The following is a 20,036-nucleotide window of genomic DNA, read 5'->3' as shown; positions in this document are numbered from 1 at the left end:
ATCTTCCAGAGGCCATTGGAAAGTCAGGTTTGGGCCAACAATGACAAGACATACTGGGCCTCACTGGATGGGGGTGGAGCCAGCCCTTTCCTCCCCACCCCAACAAGACCCCCGATCACTGCCCATGAATGGCCTCTCTGGCTCCTGATCAAGCTGCTTAATGGCCATGATCCCAGAGACTCAGAAACAAATCTTGGAACCCAGCTGCTTTTGGCAGAAATGCATCCAGTCCCCACAGTAGTTTACTGGTGCCAGGCTGCCCCAGGTGGGAATCGGTTTCATGCCTTGGCCTGTTCCCCCTGGTGCCTTGGTGGTCACCATCCTCTAGAGGCCACTGGATGGTCAGATTTGGGCCCGCAGTGATGAGACATGCGGGGTTTCACGGGATGGGGGTGGAGCCGGCCCTTTCCTCCTTTGGGCCCGCAGTGATGAGACACGCGGGGCCTCACGGGATGGGGGTGGAGCCGGCCCTTTCCTCCCCACCTCAACAAGACCCAGAGTCACTGGCCACAAATGGTCTCTCTGGCTCCTGATCAAGCTACTTAATGGCCATGATCCCAGAGACTCAGAAACAAATCTCGAAACCCAGCAGAAATTGGGTAGAAATGCATCCAGTCCCCGCAGTAGGTTACTAGCGCCAGGCCACCCCAGGGGGAAAAGGGTGCTGTTCCTCCACTGGCTCCCTCTTGGCGGCTCAGTGGCTGCCATCCTCCAGAGGTCATTGGACAGTTAGGATTGGGCCCACAGTGATGAGACATGCAGGGCCTCGCAGGATGAGGGTGGAGCCGGCCCTTTTCTCCCCATTCCAACGAGACCCCAAGTCACCGCCTACGCACAGCCTCTGGCTCCTGATCAAGCTGCTTAACAGCCATGATCCAAGAGACTCAGAAACAAATCTCCGAACCCAGCAGGTTTTGGCAGAAATCCCTCCAGATTTAATTGTTAAAATTTCAGAATTCCAAAATCACGCAGCCACTACTGTGGCTGTGCGACATTATGTTATTCCTTACCAGCAATGGAAAACAAATTGTCTACTGTTGCCTTTTCAGCAGATCTGAATGTTGGGGTAAAAATCCCAAATAATAATGGTGGGTCTGGTGTTGAAATATTAAATGTAATATTAATATTACATTAATATTAAAGGAGAGAGCATAATGCGGAAATCATCTGCTCCACAAGTAGGGGGAGGGTGTGGGATGGGGGTTATACTGGGGTTTTTGGTGGTGGAAAATGGGCACTGGTAAAGGGATGGGTGTTTAATTGTATGACTGAGACTTAAGCCTGAAAGCTTTGTAACTGCTCTCACGGTGATTCAATAAATAAAATTATAAAAGTGGGGAAAAAAGGCAAGTGTTAATAATAATATGAACACTGATGTTAGTATTACAAGGCAACTCTTCAGTTCTACAGATTTTTCCTTTAACATGATTCTTTTTTTTCTGAAACAACAGAAAAATCTTAACATTTTGAATTCTGGCGTTCAATTGTTCAGGGTTTTTTGCTGTTGATTTTTAGCTTAAAGCAAGCAACAGCATCAGATAGTTTAGATGTTTCTCTCTTTAAATGTTTCCTGTTACCCGTAGTATGGTTTTCATTTGTACCCATAATAAGGTTTTCATTTTACGATAAATTATCACTGATTTCAGAGAAAGCAAACGGAAAAGAGCTAGAGAGCAAATGAGATACACTACTGCTATATGACAATGAACAGTACGTTTTCATACCAATCAAATCTAACATGGATCTTTTTAAGGACAGGACAACCTCAAGGACACTACTGCTAAAAATGATGCTGACTCCTTTGCATATAAATATGAGGCGTCCTTTCAGAAAACAGGTGTCTGGTAGAAGAGCTCCACAGCTCCTCAGTGCTTTCTCAGCTCCAAGCACAGCACTCTAACAATCACAGGCCTCCGACTGGTATGCTTTGCACAAAGACCATCCGTTACCCCGTATCATGATTTGAAAACCCTCATGAATAAAACCAGTAAAGCTACTAATAAAGGTATTGCTAGTGATTTATTTTATATTCCATTTCTAATCCAGTTTTTCCCAAAGTGCCCCACTGTGGGGTAGGCAAAAGGCACTGGACCCAAGGAGGCCATAGATTTTGGAGTACCTTCACCAGCCAGGAATATTTGCAAGGCAATTCACAAAGAAGTACTAAACCCCATTTACTAGGTTGAGAATGAAGGAATATCTTTTACTAGATTAATAAAAAGGTGCACATCCCTTTATTTTATAGTCTTAAAGCACTGTAGCACTGTAGCACTATCCTCCCGTTGTTCATCGATTTGCTCGAGCGGGCCCAGTAACGTCTCCATTGTGAGACTTGTTGTTACTGTGTTTGGCATATTGAATATGTCACAGGTAGCTTGCCAGGCTTTTTCGTGTGGGTAGAATGATAATTAAATTTTACACTTAAAACACAAGCATTAGGATAAAGTAAAGAACTAAACATTAAGGGGCCTTTGAGGATATTCAAAACAGAAGTATTTCCAAATTACACAGGGAGTTCAGTTAAGAACATACATATAAAGTTAAGGGTCTATGAAGTGTAGAGAAGATAATAATAGTAAATAAGACGTTATAAAGTTAAGAGTCTAAAAAGTGTAGAGAATAATAGTAAATAAGACTAATTAGTAATGGCAATCCAACATTAAAATTTTACAAAGGAATAATGAAATCTAGATTTACATTACTTATCATTATACCTTTTGAATTTTGTATATATAATTCATGTCCTATTACTGTTTAACTGATACAAGGGAAAATACCACCTTTTTATTACTTTCAACATATTTTACATTTACTAAAATAAAATAAAAGCTGGAGCAATAGCACAGCGGGTAGGGCGTTTGCCTTGCACGAGGCCGGGTCGGCTGACTCAAGTCCGATTCCTCCACCTTCGATTCCTTTACCCCTCTTAGAGAGCCTGGCAACCTACTGAGAATATCTCGCCTGCACAGCAAAGCCTAGCAAGCTACCTGTGATGTATTTGATATGCCAAAACAAAGTAACGAGTCTCACAATGTTACTGGACCCGCTCGAGCAAATCAACGAACAATGGGAGGACAGTGACAGTGACAAAATAAATAAACACCCAAAGCTGTTATGCTTTTCTCAGAAAACATGCAATATAAGTCAACTAAAAATAACATTTTAGGATAAAAAGAATGTTAATCTTTTTTTAATATAAACACCTCACTAGCATATAAAAACTTACTAGTCCCAGTTTTCATTACACTGTTTTGTTTTTAATATATGTGATGAATCTGGCAACAATGATCACCAGTCACCTAAGATAGTGTATTATTATTATAAATAATACATAATAGTATAACTTTAGCAAGTTTTTCATTTTTAACTTTTTCAAGAACTTACCTGCAGGCCTACATATCTAGTTTCTTTCAAATTTTAGCTCTATGCAAATCTGCAACACCACATCAGATATAAAACTCAAAAAACTCATAGAACTCAAGAATTTAATATACATTCATTAAAACTACCTGATTGGCTGTAAAACCTGGAGTAATTTCTTTCGGGGTCTTCCAAACAAACTGCCTTTGATATTCAGAATTTCTCAAGGCACTCTTTGAAGGAACCACAGTCAATCCAGCTTTCTTCCGAAGAACTCTATCCACCTGTGAGATGGGGGGCGGGGGAGGAGAGGAGGAGAGAGTGGGGGGGAGAGAGAGAGAGGAGAGAGAGAGAAGAAAGAATTCCACTTAAAACTCTTAAAATCCTTTAAAATTTCTATTCAGTCATTTTTTTAAACTGGGGCAAAAATATGAACTAAAATATATTCCCTTAAAATTACATGTACAGTGCAATACTGTTAACTATATGTGTATTGTTGTACAGCAAACGTATTTCAACTGATAATCTCCCTTTTGTCAATCTACTCACAGATCCTTTCCTAATTCTTACCATGCATGCCAGAAAAAAAGATAACATTTCTCATTTCTTTCCTACCAATTACCATTGTTGAATCTAATAGTGAAAAACGAGAGCAATCTGTCTTCCACACACTGTGGCTGAGATATCCCTACCTCTGCCCACCACTTATATTAGTACCTTCCTTGTTTCCTCTGACACCCTGCCTGTACCCTAAAGATCCAGGCAAGCCACAGATTCTTCTCCAGCACTTCTAAATGCCTCTCCGAGGTTGCAGTGAGAAGTGGCATGAAACAGGCAGACGCAGGGAAGCAGGGAATGTGTGGGAGGCGGTCAGCTGCCTGCCCGGCCTCTGCAGCCTCAGTTTATGTGCTTGCAAGGACTGTCCCGCAGGCCAGCCAAGACATACGAGAGCAGAACTGCCAGATCTCTGAGATCCAGCCAGAACTCTCCTTCTTTCTTCATTTTGTCAACTGAGATTCTGTTTGTTTCCTCACTGGCACACAAGAAGAAACTGAAAAGGACCCAGCCAGAAGTAATAGCCAAGTCCCCGCTTTTCTATTTTCACTTGATCTCTCCCTTAGGATTCAGGTGCTGAGATATGATGAATACAATCCAGAGGCAAAGTGTCCTACCAGCGAAGGGATATCTTAGGATAAACAGTACAAAATGGTAACTATTAAGACTAGAACTAGTTCACAATAACTGAGTCAACGGCCTCTTACCAATAATTCTAGAAGACAGTAGACCAAAAAGTAATGAAAATTTGTTAGGCATGATGTGTAGCATGGCTGAAGTTATGGTAAAGTCTACAAGGAAGTTTATACTTTTGAAAAAAAAACAGTGACCACACCTACCCCATCATCTACATTTTCTGAAAGAAGCCCCGTAGTCTGTTCCGATTGTACATTTTCAGTAACTGGTGCATGGTCCACTAGTTCATCCTCATTATTTTCCACAATATCTGAAGCCCCTTCTGTTCTGGAGTCTGCAGAGTGAGATCTAGTTCTCTTGGGAACCCTGCAAGCTTCTAACACAGGAACTTTTTCTTCATTACCACCATCTTCTTGGTTTGTTTCTTGTAATTTTGCTGTTTCTGGTGCTCTGGGCTTGGGTGACAGAACCACATCGCTTTGTGTGACAGGTCCATGCCACTCAAAAGATTTTGAAATCTGTGGGTCATGGTAAGGGACTTTTCTTTTGGAGAGAAAACCTGGCTCTCTTGTGATTCCTACAAAAATCCATATAAAACAACAGCAGTTACCAAAGCAGAGTTACAAAAGCAATTTTTCAATAATATCTAGTAGGAGAAAGAATTTAAAATACAGTGAGGTCCTCACACAGCACCCTTGACTTTTGTTTACAAGATTAAAAAGTGTGTGTTTTTCCAACATAAAACCTTTACTTTTGCTTTGAATAGCTTCTATTATCAGTCTATTTGGCTTTGGGGTCACATCCCGAGGGGCTTGGGGACTGGCTATTTCTATCCTGATGCTCAGGGTGCTGGGGATCAGACTGGGGAGGGTCTATACGCCAGCACATGCCCGAGCACTGTGAGCTATCTCCCTGGCCTCTTAAAATCTGAAATCGGGGTCACGATGTTTGAGGTATCCTCACACCACTCACTAGAACAGCCAAGTGACGGGCCTGGCCAGCCAGGCAGGACATGTTGCCTCCGTTTCTAATTACTTTCCTGTGCTACTTAACAGAACAACGGAGCCTCGTTCTGTCAAAATCTGGAACCCATCACAAAGCTTCTCTTGTGCAGAGGAGCCAAGATGAGATGAGATGCCGTTAGGCAGGAACTTGGTTCTACATTTGCCTTGATTTCCTGAGAATTAAACAGAATGGACCCTTTTAACAGGAGCGAAGATACCACTTCTCAATGTTTCTGTCTGGCAAGCAAATGTCCAAAATTCAGCCTTCTCCCAGGTAAGAGAGCTCTGTGGAACGGCCACCACGGGACCACTGTCCTAGATTGAGGCCAGTCTTTAAATACACAGAAGACTGTGCAGGCGGGAAAGAAAAATGAGGACTACGAGGGAAAGGGGGAAAAAAGAGAGAAAAGAGACAAATTCAAGCAGGAGGAGCATCCCCAGCTCTTCAGCAGCAATCATGGAGTTTTTTAAATAAAATGCTTTATTTAATGTGACTTACATGTGACTTACAAAGTTATTCATAATATAGTTGTTAGGGGCTTTTGATGTTCCAACACCAATCCCACCACCAGCGTGACCTTCCCTCTACCACTGTCCCTGTTTCCCCAACCACACCCCTTAGCAGGCATTTGACAGTTTATTTTATACCTCTTGTTCCAACTAAATGACGAGTGGAATTAATAAAAATACTTCAGTAAAAGAAAATTTGTGAAAATCGTTATAGCTCACCATGGGGTTGTTAAGTCCTTGTGATCATGGAGGTTCCAACCATCGAGCCCCAGGTCTCCCGCCCCTTCCCTGCCCAGTGGTCTTTCAAACCAGGCGGGCACATGTCTTGGGGGCCCATAAACAGCACTGCAGGGTGCTGAAGGGAATAAGCAGGTATACAGAATTCTTTTCTCACCCAGAGGGCCCCCGTGTACGCTTCTGACACTGATCTGCCTAAGAGCTGCAGCTGCCCTCTGTGGCTCCACTTCCCAGCACACCTTCATAATCACGCTTTTCCCACTTACAAAAGGCACACCTCACAACCAGCCCCAAGGGAGTTGGGGGGGGGGGGAGTGGTTTACAGGTGGAGAAGACAAGGGACAATTCAAGAAAACACAACTCCTGAGGGAAAGCTTTTGACCACAAAGCACAGAAGGCAGAGATCAGAAGTAACAAAGAAATGGCACTTTATTTTATTCAACTCCACAACTTTTCTACCTATCTGGGAATTAAAATTCAGTTGTGTTGTGGGCTGGAAAGAGGGTACAGCAGGTAGGGTGCTTACCTGGCACAGTCAACCCAGGTTCAGTCCCCAGCACCCCACACGGTGTATACCAGGAGCGATCCCTGACTACAATGCCAGGAGTGAGAGCTGAGCACAGTTGGGTCGAGCCACCCCTCAACAACCAAAGAAAAATTTTTAAGTAACTAATTGATTAATTATTAAAGTTATCATATGACTTGCCTTCAGGCATTGTAACACATTTCTCTGAGCAAAAAAATAAAGAGGCTCTCTTCTTCCTCACAGAAAATCATTCTAATCATCATTCCAATTTGCCTGATTCATTTCCCAGTGAAAGCTGACATTCCCAATTATACAATGTACTGCAAATTGAATGAACTACACTGACAGCTTCAAGATAAAAAAAAAACACATAGATACACAATATCCAGTGTGTCACAAATCATATCCTTCAAAAACTATTAAGATTTACAAATGTGAAAGGATACAAAAACATTATAAATTCTTTTAAGGGGTACAAAAGCGAAACAGTTGAAGAACATGGCCCCCAGACTTCTCCTGATCAATAAACAGAACTTCAGAAAAAAGAGCAAATGTAAGGGGAAGATCTCCAGTGCCCTGTCATGTCTCAGAGCAGCTGCAAAGCCCCTGCAGACACTTCATTAAACAAACAGCAGACCTGTCCCAGGTAGCTATGCAGAAACTTCTTAGTCGACACCTCCCTTCCAGAACATCCTGGAGTCCTGCTGGGCACCAAGCCCTCACGGCATCTCCCCTGTGGCACGTCTGCCCCGACTATCCTTTCTCATGCACCAAACGTTAGGATGGTTTTGCTCCCAGTCTCAATGCAAAACCCCTACCCTCCAATGTCGCTTATCTCTAGGCTCAAACATTACGGGAACAGGTTTCTAGTCCTTCTTGGCCCTCAGTTGGATATAGCTTGAATTTAAGAAATTTATTTTGGATTATTCTCATCTCTTTTGGGTCACTTGAAGAGGACTACCAGCAGCACCCAGTATGGGGCTCGGGGGCACCCAAGCCTTTGAATAAAGGTTCCTGATGACTCAAAGGAACCTAACAGGGCGATTACTGCTGTCCTACTTTTCCCTCTGCTCTTCAAACCAAATCCTGAGAACATCTCCTCATGCTCTGAACAACCAACACTCAAAACATTTCCTGGCTTTTTAAATCACTTAACAGTGGAGCTGCAACAGCATCCCGCAGGGGCTACACCCATGGCACAGTGGGCAAGCGGGCCCCACGCACACACTCCTCTGTGCGCCCTTCACAGGAAGTCTGTTAATCCCTCCCAACAGAGAGAAACAAGAGCAGCAAGTCAAATCTGTCCAAAATGACAAAACTAATATGGCATATAAATGTAGGTTCCCCCCATCCATTCAAAAATCAGTTTGGGGGCTGGAGCACAGGCTTCACTGGAAGGAGGCCCAAGTCTGATCCCGGGCACTGAACATGGCCTCCGGAACACTCCAGGTGCAACTCCCAAGCACTGAGTCAGAAGCAGCCACTAGGCACTGCCAGGTGTGCCTCCAAACAAAACGGAATTAGCCATGCAGGTACTTGTTGGGAATAATGTGGTGAATCAAAGGGCTACTGGGGGCGGTGGGGGGGTGGGTGAGCGAGTGAGCGAGTGAATGAGTGAGAGAGAGAGAGTATGAGAGAGAGAGAGAGAGAGAGAGAGAGTGTGTGTGTGTGTGTGTGTGTCTAATGAGGAAGAATTATACAAGCAGATGCTTTATGCTCAGCCTCTCTTTTCTCCTTCTACCTTGTACTGGGAAACCTTGCTCCAGACGTCTGAGAAAAGGAAGAACAGAAGCATGATGACATGTCCAGTCTCTGAAGTCATGGGTGTTAAGAAAAACTGACTTGCTATCCAATCACAGTTCTGCCACTTGGCTGTGAAATCTGGAACAAAGCACTAAATCTAAGCTTCCATTCCTCAAAGTATCAGGAGAAATGCTCCCCATGCTCGTCTACCCTCAGTTCTCAAATCTCAGCTCAAATGCACCTCACAGAGCTTCATAAAGGTGATTCTCAAGCTACAGTGCAGCCCCTCCAGCCCACCCTTCCCTCCCCCCAGTTATCTGTTTTCTTTAACAACCTGAAGGACTTTAAAACAGGACTTTTCAATTTACTATTTTTCCCACAGTTAAAGGTCTTTGTCTCATTCAAGGCTATCTCCCTTAAAGGTGGGGCGAGTCCTGGTCTACAGTGACCCCATCTCCCACCCCATCCTACCCCCTCCCCAACCCCGAGAAATACTCTTGAATAAGCAAATGACTCCACTGACCGATGTTTTACAATAATTTAATAAATCATTCTTTTTATTTTGCAGGGCTGGAGCGATAGCACTGCGGGTAGGGCATTCGCCTTACACGCGGCCAACATGGCCGACCCGAGTTCGATTCCTCCGCCCCTCTCGGAGAGCCCGGCAAGCTACCGAGAGTATTCGATATGCCAGACACAGTAACAACAAAGTCTCCAATGGAGACGTTACTGGGCCCGCTCGAGCAAATCGACGATCAACGGGAGGGCCTTTACCTTTACCTTTACCTTTATTTTGCAAACTCGGTGCAAGGATTTTATTAAGTTTATCATGACTATTGGTTTGCTCAACTTACCAAACTGATCTGATCTAAGTCCAGCCCATGGGTGCCTTTGAGCCACTGAGGGATTGTAACATTCTGACAAATAGGACTTTTTCCAAAGGAAGTTTCTCTGGTATTCACTCAGCCCCTGCAATACAAAGCACAACTTGAGTCCAAAGCAGCTGGTGATCAAAATTTTTTAAATCAGACGTCGTAAGAAATAATTCGTGACCCTTTAAAAGGAGGGGAGAGCCTGAAGACTTATAATTAAACACAAATAAGCTTCTTATGAACAGATAACATTCACCCAGCCATAAGCAGTTCACATATTAGATCCTTTAATCTTCAGGGCCACTTGAGGCAGGAAATCCGGGGTTCAGGCTGGCTAGCCTCTTGCCAGTCCCAACACCTGAGTGCCCCTCCGGTAACAGATGACTATTATCATGCTATGTTCTCACCAGGTACACAGGATTATGTCTCCTGCCTAGCATCTTTCAAAATTGTGCGGGCAACCAAAGACAAACTCCCCTCCCGTTTTTGGACACAAGCCCTTAAGGTAGGACAGAGCAGGCGGGTTTGGTAGAACGATCCTGACGTTCAATCGTCACCCTGCAGCATGCTGGACAAGCGACTGCTACCAGCGATCTGCAACATTTGGGTCAAAATGCTGAACACAGGAACAGCCAAAAGGCACAAAAGTCTGGGTGGGACTCTGGGTCAAAAATCTCAAACCGAAAAAGCCAAGCGCCTTCCTTAGGAAACCCCGTCTTGGCGCTGGTCTCCTTGCTCACGCCTTTAAAAGACACAAGCTTTTAAAAAGGAGAGGCTCAAATGCTGGACTCTAAAAGGGTCACACAGCATGGGACCGCCCTGAAGCGCCACCTTAGCGCCCCGAATCAAGTGCCCTCCTCCATCTCCACTCCTCCGAGCCCACCCGACACTCCCCCTCCGGCAGCAATGCTAGAAGTTGTCTCGAAAGCATCGAACCCTTCCACTAGGTGACGGTGGACAGAGACTGCGTGCCCGGTCCGAGCAGCGCAGCCTCCTCCTGAACTGCGCCGGCTGGACCCGCGGGCCAAGGGGCCACCACCCCGCGGAGCCCGCCCGCCAGCCTGGGCCCGCACCCCGCCCCCCTGCGACCCGCATCCCACCTCGCTCTCACCTTGAAACGCACCGGCATGTCGCCTGGCGCTGGCGCCCCCGCCACTCCGACAGTTAACGGGACAAACACCCCCCCCAGCCCCGGGGGGGCGGGGCGACAACAGTCGGTTCCCTAGCAAAAAAAAAAAAAAAAAACACGCGGCCCGGCGTCCCCGACGACGCGCCGGCGCACAGCGCGCTTCCCTCCTGGAGCCCCGTCGTACCGCCCTTTCCCCCGCCTCTTCTGAAGACGAACAACCAATAGAGACGCGGAGACTCGCTCGCCGTCGGTAGGAGTCGACCAATAAGTGCCTGCCGATGCAAAGCCGGTAGGCGAGAGGCGGGAGGAAGGCCGGCCAATGAGAGTCCGGGAACGGCGAGTGGGCGGGGCCCCGCGGGAGCTTCGTTCTAGAACCGCCTCAAGCGCCTCGCTGGGCTGCTGCGGGTCAGCGTGCAGTTGGGAGTTCCGAGTCACCGGCTCTTAAAGGCACAGAACGTATAGGTGTTCACAATTCCAAAATGTATAGAACATGCAGGTGTTCACAATTCCAAAATGCATGGTGGAATGCACTGTTTCTTTCTCTAACTCGAAAATGCCCATGTCTGTTCTCCTGAATATCACTTCTTCTAACCTGCATTTATGTTTTATTACGTAGTGCCAGGACAAAGGAGTAGACCCCAAAATAAGTATAGCTCAGGCAGGCTAAAAACATATATATATATATATTTTTTTTTCTTTTTGAGTCACACCCGGCGATGCTCAGGGGTTACTCCTGGCTTTGCACTCAGCAATCACTCCTGGCGGTGCTCGGGGACCATATGGGATGCTGGGAATCGAACCCCGTCAGCCCCGTGCAAGGCAAACGCCCTACCCGCTGTGCTATTGCTCCAGCCCCTAAAAATATCTTTTATCGAAATTTGCCTTCAAGAACCGTGCTTTCAAACCGCAGCTGACTTCCTATCTCAATTTCCCCACCCCTCCAAACAAATGCGCATAAAGCTCTGAAAGTCAGAAAACATCAATGATGTTTGTGTCAACTTGCAACGCATTGCATTTGCTGTCACCTTTTAGAAAGGTAAAATAAAATTTCATCTCATTTTAATAGGTTTGCCAACGTCATGAATAAGTTTTTCTTGAGGTTCCACAGTTGCTTGAACGCTATCCTGACCCTGAGGGGCAAGAAATAAATGAATTGTCCAGTCAGTTCTCTGATAATACTTGGGGAGAATGAACACATTTTTATCCCATGGTATAATATATATCATGTGCTAAATTTCCAAATAAGAGATGTAAACGACAAGGGCTATGGAAGTTCGAGGAAGGAGTTATCTAGTCAGGGCAGAGCTGACTAGAAAAAGCCTCTGGCAGATTACAAAGACTGAAATAAATAAAAGGGGAAATGGCAAGATCAAAGGGCAGATGTCTAACCGCATGCTGCCAGCTTTCTTTCAGGAATAATGAATGCAATGCCTTTTACTTTAGTTATTTGTTGACTGCATAAAAAGACACCTCTTTTAACCTTTCAAATACTAATGCCAGTCCTTGATGTTCTCCTTTAAACATTTTCTCAGAAGGCTTGTCTTCCTGAATTCTAATTGATGTTTCTTTTCTTCTTTATCATGGCTGAGATACTTAAAAATTCATTTGAAGGAGCCACCTAATAATCTGAAACAAAGAGAATATTAAATTAACCCCTATGCGGCCAGGCTTCCAGGGGTCCCTTGATAAATGTTAATTGGTGATGGCAGCATCTCTTTCGTGTAAATTAAGAATGGCACAAACAAGACACAGTGGAACATAAAACAAAAGTCCTCTGCTGGAAGGCAGCTGGATTTTACAAGGTAGGAAGGACATGGTTCTATTTATACCTACAGCTTTGTTACCAATAATGTAAGGTAAAAACAGCAATAGCAAGCCTGTGAGATTTAGCCTATTTACTAAACAAGAGCAGTTATTATTGCAAAGCAAGGAACAAATAATGAAAAATTCCAAGATCAGATGGTAAAAATTTAGTAATATAATCTGGGTTTAAACCCAAGAGATAATCTGTTTTGCTGAGATCAGTTTTAAGGACTCAAAGAAGAATATTTCATTTTTTAATTTTTAATTTTTAATTTTTTAATCTTTAATCAAAAGCCTATCACTTCAGTTTGTGAGGCAGAGATGCAGAAAAGAAAAAGGAGCACCTTGGAAAATTGGAGTTTGTAGCCTGTGTTTTACCAACTCTTAAATTCTGCTACTTCAGGGAGCAGACTCAGGACTCTACATTTACAGGACTATTCTGGGGAATCCCTAAAAAGTGTCTTAGCAATGTTTACAGCTACCACACATAATAAACATTTTAACATTGCCACTTATTCCAATACACACACATCTGTCATGTATTTTTTTTTTACCGCCAACCAACGCTCAAGGGGACTCCCAACAATTCTCTGCCAGTAAACTGGTGATTTAGTATGAGGGTCACAGGGTACAATGCTGCCTGCTTATGCTCTGGGTACCAGAGACCACCAGGGTCATGCTGCCGAAGAGGGTTGTGTGGCGGGGATGGGATGTGGTACCATGAAATGAATGAGTCTGGAACATGCAAAACCCACAACCTAAACAGTGTTCTATTTCCTTTGTCCCTAGAGTGTCATTCTTACTATTGGCACTACAACTTTATTAGAGTACTGAGTCTCCACTGGGCACAGCATGAGACTGCCCATCCCTGTGGCATAATCACACCTCTTTTTTTTATGTCACTTTTTCATTAAGGGGACACCAGTATGTGTTAGAGAGCATTTCCACTGACAAAGTAGCTATTCTTGACAAAAAAAAAAGTGCTGCTTGCTTAAGCACAAGCTTGACATCCAGAACCTGTGCTTTCCCCCCCCCCCCCCCCCCCCCCCAGGAGACTTGCTACTATGGGAACCTAATTTAGGCTGGCAATTTCAGGATCCACACCAGCTGATCATGTTTTATCTCCATCTACTGTTAACTTGAGTTTTAGATAGAGATGAGGGTACTCAAACATTATAAAACATTTACTGGTATAGGGTGGGAGCTATAGCACAGAGGGTAGGGCATTTGCCTTGCACGGGGCCGACCAGGGTTCGATTCCTCCGTCTCTCTTGGAGAGCCTGGCAAGCTACCGAGAGTATCCCGCCTGCACGGCAGAGCCTGGCAAGCTCCCCGTGGCGTATTCGGCATGCCAAAATCAGTAACAAGTCTCACAATGGAAACATTACTGGTGCCTGCTCTAGCAAATCTGTGAACAAAGGGAGGACAGTGCTACAGTTGCTGGTATAGTTGTGCTATTCTCAAGATCAGATTGCCTTCTCCATGCTTTCTTCCCTCCTCCCTTCCTCTCTAGTAATCATATATCTTATGCCATTTATTTTGTGAGCCAGGGAGATTGGACCGTGAGTATGCAGATATTTGTATGCTTTGCATGCAGATGACCCCAATTTAATCCCTGACACAACGTACAGTCCCCTGAGCAGTGCCAGGAGTGATCCTTGAGTACAAGTCAGGAGTAAGTCTTCGGTATTGCCTTGTTGGTATAGTCCAATCCTCCTACACCGCCCCCCCCCCAAAAAAAATTATTCTTGTTATGTTTTGTTTGTACATTTGCTTTGGTTATTTACATTCCTCACATGAGAAAAAATACTAATTGTCTCAAACATATTGTTGCAAAAGACAAGAGTTCATCTTCCTAAATAGCTGGGTAGTATTCCATTGAATACATACATACATATATCCACTATCCTTCCATTGTTCATCGATTTGCTCTAGCAGGCCCAGTAACATCTCCACTTTGAGATTTATTGCTACTGTGTTTGGCATATCGAATATGTCACGGGTAGTTTTCCAGGCTTTGCCATGTGGGCGAGATACTCTCGGTAGCTTGCCAGGCTCTCCAAGAAGGGGCAGAGGAGGAATCGAACCCAGCTTGGCCGGGCTGGCTGTGCACAAGGCAAACGCCCTACCACTGTGCTATTGCTCTAGCCCTGCTACTACTACTGCTGACAGTAGCAACAGAAGGGTGCTTATATAGTTTTGAACTAGTGTTCTACGTTCTTCAGATACTGCAACTAATAGTGGGATTACTGGTTTGTATAGGGTTTCTATTTTTGTTTTGTTTTGGGTTTTTTTTTTTTGCCTTTTTGGGTCACACCCAGCAATGCTCAGGGGTCATTCCTGGCTTTGCACTCAGGAATTATTCCTGGCGGTGCTTGGGGGACCATATGGAATGCCGGGAATCGAACCTGGGTTGGCCGCGTGCAAGGCAAACGCCCTACCCGCTGTGCTATCGCTCCGGCCCCTATGGGGTTTCTATTTTTATTTTGTATCTTTCAGGGGGACCTGTTTGTTTGTTTTATTTGGTAGTGTTTTCCAACTAATTTCTGCCCAGTGGGTCACGTCCAACAGTATTCACAGAAACAGAGTGCAAGGGATGAAACTTCCTACATGCAAAGTATATGCACTAGACCTTTGAGCCATGTCCCTAGTCTCCGCTTTTTAGTTTTCAAAGCATTTCCTTAATATTTTCATAAAGACTACACCAATTTGTGTTCTTACCAACGATGTACAAGAGATTTTTTTTTTCTCCACATCCTGGTCAACATATGTTGTTTACAGTCTTTCTGAAGTAGGCCATTCTCATGGGTGTGAGATTTTATCTCCTTGTGGTTTTTTTCTGCATTTCCCTAGTAATACATAAAGTTGAGAATTTTTTTTGTTTATGCCTGTTTGTCATCTATATTCTCTTGAAGTGTCAACTCAAATCTTCAGTTCAATTTTGTTGGTTTGTAGGTTATTTTTCGTTTATTTTTTTTATCATATGAGAACTCTATATATTTTGGATAGCTATCTCTTATCTATAGATGATGTACAAATATCTTCCTCGGATTCATAGTTTTCCTTTTATTTCATTACTTTTGTGGTTTTGTTTTTCTGTACAAAAACCTTTTCATTTCATTTAGTCCCCTTAGTTTTTGCTTTGGTTTCCTTTGCCTTTGGAATTTTGTCTTCAAATAACAAATCTGCAATTTGTGTTCATTAATGTATCACCTAAGTTTTAATTCTGTGTATTTTATGCTTTCAGGTCTTGTATCTAATTTCATTTTGAGTTAATTTTTGTGTATGCAGTTCAGAAACCCAATTTACTTTTGGCTTTGGTTTTGCATTATGGCTCCCTGTTTCCCAATACCATTTGTTGACAAGGCTTCTCTTTATTCTTGCTTGATCTTGAATTCTTTATCTAAAACCAACTGTGAATTTACCTCTGTACTTTCAGTTCTATCCTTTTACTTAAGTGACTGTTTTTGTTCCAGTAGCATTCTGTTTTCATTATCATTTTATAGCATAGCATAAAAGTCAGGGAGGAAATATATCTTTTTTCTCTATTGCTTTGGTTATTTGTGTAATTCTACACAAGTGTCATAATTTTTTTTCTATTTCCTTGAAAAGTACCAGTTGGTTTTGATAGGGCATGTATGGAACCTGCAGATTGGTTAACATTATATGGCCTTTTAAAAGTGTTTATTCTCCCAATCCATGAAAGCAGGATGTCTTTTTATTTGTGTCTTATGTATTTGAACAGTGTCAGTTTTCATCACATAGGTACTGTACTTCTTTTGTTAAGTTTACTTCCAGGAGTGATTCCTGAGCACTGAGTCAGGAGTAAGTCCTAAGCACTACCAGGTTTAGTTCTTTCCTGCCCCTCCCCCCAAAATAAAATGTATTACTGGGGGTACAATTAATATAGACATAATAAGTTAAAGCATTCCTCAAATTTAACATTCACAATAAAATTTCCTCAGGATTAATAAAATCAAAATAATGTTGGGGCCACGCATGTGGCTCACGTGGTAGAGAACATGCCTTGCACGTTCAGTGTTCCATCAACCCCTGGCACTGCGGCCACTTACACACACCAGGTGTGCTCCCCATGACCAGTAGTAATAATGATAATGATGATCAAGTTATGGTAATTCAATGGTTAAAATAAAAAGTAGTAAAGTCCAAAAAGTCTAAGCCAAAAAGTAATTCCTCACAAGATAGGTCTCATTCTGTGCTTTGATAGCTTTTGGCTTCCACAAATTCCTACTGAGATAAGCGTGACATATTTGACTTCCTCTTCCCTATGTTGATGTTTCTGATTCCCATCAGATAGTTTTCTGTTTAGTACCTGAAAATAATTGATTGGTGCAACACCTAGAAGGGTGATTTGAGATAGCAATTCCACTTCTGTAAATTTGTCTTTTTGGTGTTTGCTTAAATAATTTAAGGCTGTTTACTTGTATTTTGGAACAGAAGTTGAAAACAACATAAAAGTTCATTTACAGAAGACTATATAAAGTAGTAATCCTGAAAATGCAGAGCAAAAGCAGGTTATACAACAGGTCCAGACAGCAGTGCAGGCCACTGCTCTCCTGGGAACCTTCTGTTCCTACAGATGCAGGGGAAGTCATGCGTGTGCACTGTATCCATCAGGTCTAGACAGGAAACCAGATACTACTGGAGACATCGCAACACTAGAAACTTGGGTCAGAGAAACAGTATAGCAGATAAAGTGCTTGCCTTGCATGCAGCCAGCCCACACTCGATCCCCAGCATACCATATGGACCCCCAAGTCTGCCAAGGGTGATTCCTGAGGGCAGATTCAGGAGAAACCCCTGAGCATCTCTGAGTATGGCCTTAAAAAAAGAAAGAAAATTCAGTACTAGCTACAGTAAACTGGAGAAACTACAGAGCTGAATGGAGGCTCTACCCCTCTGGTTTCTGGGTGGCAAGATCCTTGATCCCACTTCTTGCTTTCTCAGTCTCTGGTGTTGGCACAACTGAGCATGTTCTCCATCACAAGGGCAGAAGCTAGCTGAGCAGACATTACAGAGGATCATTCTTCTTTCTATGATAGCCAAATTTATCTTTGGGTATGTGACTGAACCATTAATGTGACCTGATAACTAGTTATGGACAAATTGACATTTTCATGTTTACTGACACTGTCTCATGGCCCATTAATCAGTCCTCAAGGGTTCAGATGCCAGCACAGAAGGTAAGAAGCCAGAAGAAGGGTCAAGGTATCCCAAAATCAATAAACTAATGTTTTCAGCTTTTCTATTTTATCTGCTTTTTCTTCATTCGAGATGAAAGAAACTGTTTTGGTACCAAAGTTGTGACCTAAAAATCACATCTATGCTTATATCACAACTGTATGTAAGTTTTGTTCTTTCTCTTTCATGTGTAACTCAGTTAGGTTTTGATTTATACAAAGTTTAGACCTATCATCATCTTCACCTGAAATAGAGAATAGAAAAACAGTATGCAAAATTCCTTTCTGATCCACAAAAGTTATGAATAAATGTGATCAATAATAATAAATTTAAATATCAAATTTTAGTAACAAAGGGGTTAGAACAATACTATGGTGGGTAGGATATTTTCCTTGTACACAGCCAACCTAAATTCAATCCCTGGTTTCCCACAGAATGCCCAGAGCCCATCAGGAGTGATCCCTACGCATAGAGTCATCAGTAAGCAAGGTATGGCCCCAAAGTATAAACAAAATTTATAATAAAGTATGAGTAGTTGTGCTGTTTTAACACTTTCAGTTAAAAATCAGTGTGGTGGATCAGAGAGACAGTATAGGCAATAAGGCACTTGCCATGCATGCAGCCAACCCCTGTTCAAATTCCCAGCACCATATACGGGTTCCCTGGAGTGTCTCCAGGGGTCACTCCTAAACACAGAGCTAAGAATAGCTCCCAGGCACAGTCAGCTGTGACCTAAACCCCCTTCCCTAAAGTAAGTGAAAATTAAATTTATTTAATGAAAATTAAACAGTAGAGGTGCTAAAGAGATATGGTACATGAATCTGCCACAGCCCTGCCTCAGGCACCCCCTCAGGCATCTGTGAGCTTATCTGTGGGCAGGCCATTGCAGGTAGGTGATTTATGCCTTCAGGCAGGTGTACCTCTGTGTCACCTGCTCCCCCAATGTCTCACCATCAGTGGTCTTGCCTGGGGGCAGATCTATGGCAGAATCATGTAACTTGTGTCCTCGGGCAGGTGTGCCTATGGGTCACATGCTTTGGATTTGCCAAGGGCTGACCTGTTGGCAAGAAAGGGAGGGGCTCATAAGATAATGGAGAGTGAAAGGTGGGCTCTGTGGGGACCCTAGCAAGGGGCAAGAGGAGGAGCTTTGCTACTCCCTTAAATATGTCCCATAGCTGCCTCACTCCCCCTAAACATCTTTAGAGCTCCCATTGCCTGCCCCACAGACACCAAAGACTCTGGCGCTGCTCAGGACCCCACTCAGAGGGGTTCACGCTCCCCAGCCTGGTCCCAGACACTTCTTGGCCTCCTGCACAGCCCCAGTCTCACAGAACAGAGGCTCCTTGTCATGCTCCCTATGGGGCACAGGGTGTGCTTTCTCTTGGAGGGGGCCAAGGAAGGAGGGATGGAGGAGGGTGAGGGGAGCAGTGTGGTCTGAAGCAGTGTACCTATGTGTCACATGGTCCCTCCATGCTGCACCATCTGTGGACATGCCTGTGGGTGGGATATGGCAGACTCATGTGACTCGTGCCCTTATGGCCCCCCCAATAAAACAAAACAGAAAATATTTATAATAATAAAACACAGAAAAGCTAAAAACATTTTGAAGGGTGAATGGATGTCATTTCCAGGAATCAGTCCATGCGATTCAAGCTGGGAGAACAAAAGGAAAATGCTGAGGTTGCCGTATATGGTGTTTTCAGGAGAGGCCTAACCCAGTCAGACCCAGCAAGCAGGTCCCTGCCTAGGTGATGCTGGTGTCCCCACTCCTTCCCACCCTTACTATTCTCTGTGGGTACTAAGCTGGAGGGAGCAGTAGCAATGGGGGGGGGGGGGGGAGGGGGCTCTTTCTGTTTGCCTTAAAAGAGGCAAATTTCCAGGAGGTGGGGCACTGCAAGATTTTGTAATTCTGAAAAGGGAACAGTAGGCCAAATAAGTCTGGGAACTTCTGCAAGGGACAAAAATGAGGCTACCTCTCAAATGATAGAGGAAAAAAAGAGGGGAAAGAAAGGCAAGAGGGCAAGAGGAGGGAAAAGAGGGGAAACCATCAACTGCATGCCACCAGGATTAAAAAGTCACTCTTAAAGGACTGCTTTAAGAAGTATAAGGAAATTGTAAATCTACAACTGTACCTCATGGTGTTTCACTAATAAAAATTAAAAAAAAAAAAGAAGTATAAGGAGTGGGACTGGAGCCATAATACAGCGGGTAGAGTGTTTGCCTTGCATGCAGCTGACCCGTGTTCGATTCCCAGCATCCCATATGGTCCCCAAGCACCACCACGAGTAAATCCTGAGTGCAAAACCAGGAGGTAACCCATGTGCATTGCCAGGTGTGACCCACGGTCCAGTCACAGTCCTCCCGTTATTCATTGATTTGCTCGAGCGGACCCAGTAACATCTCCATCGTGAGACTTGTTACTGTGTTTGGCATATCGAATACGTCACGGGGAGCTTGCC

At 43.9% G+C, this 20,036-nt stretch overlaps 1 protein-coding gene across 2 annotated transcripts in view; it reads right to left on the bottom strand.

Annotated features, from left to right (window-relative positions):
• MDM1 (Mdm1 nuclear protein) overlaps window positions 1-10,676 on the bottom strand; it is a 42,462-nt gene extending 31,786 nt beyond the window's left edge. For both annotated transcript variants that reach the window (XM_056130753.1, XM_056130752.1), the window contains exons 1-4: window positions 10,555-10,676; window positions 9,426-9,540; window positions 4,755-5,128; window positions 3,510-3,644 (exon numbers count right to left, since the gene is read on the bottom strand). In XM_056130753.1, coding sequence (XP_055986728.1) covers window positions 3,510-3,644; window positions 4,755-5,128; window positions 9,426-9,540; window positions 10,555-10,572 — 642 coding nt within the window. In that variant the 5' untranslated portion in view covers window positions 10,573-10,676. The remainder of the gene's footprint in view (window positions 1-3,509; window positions 3,645-4,754; window positions 5,129-9,425; window positions 9,541-10,554) is intronic.
• Between the last annotated feature and the right edge of the window lie 9,360 nt (window positions 10,677-20,036).

Source organism: Sorex fumeus, unplaced genomic scaffold (genome assembly GCF_029834395.1).
Source record: "Sorex fumeus unplaced genomic scaffold, SorFum_2.1 ptg000081l, whole genome shotgun sequence".
NCBI classification, from domain to species: Eukaryota; Metazoa; Chordata; class Mammalia; order Eulipotyphla; family Soricidae; genus Sorex; species Sorex fumeus.
Note: the sequence above shows the minus strand (reverse complement) of the source record. Positions and strands in the feature narration are given on the sequence as shown.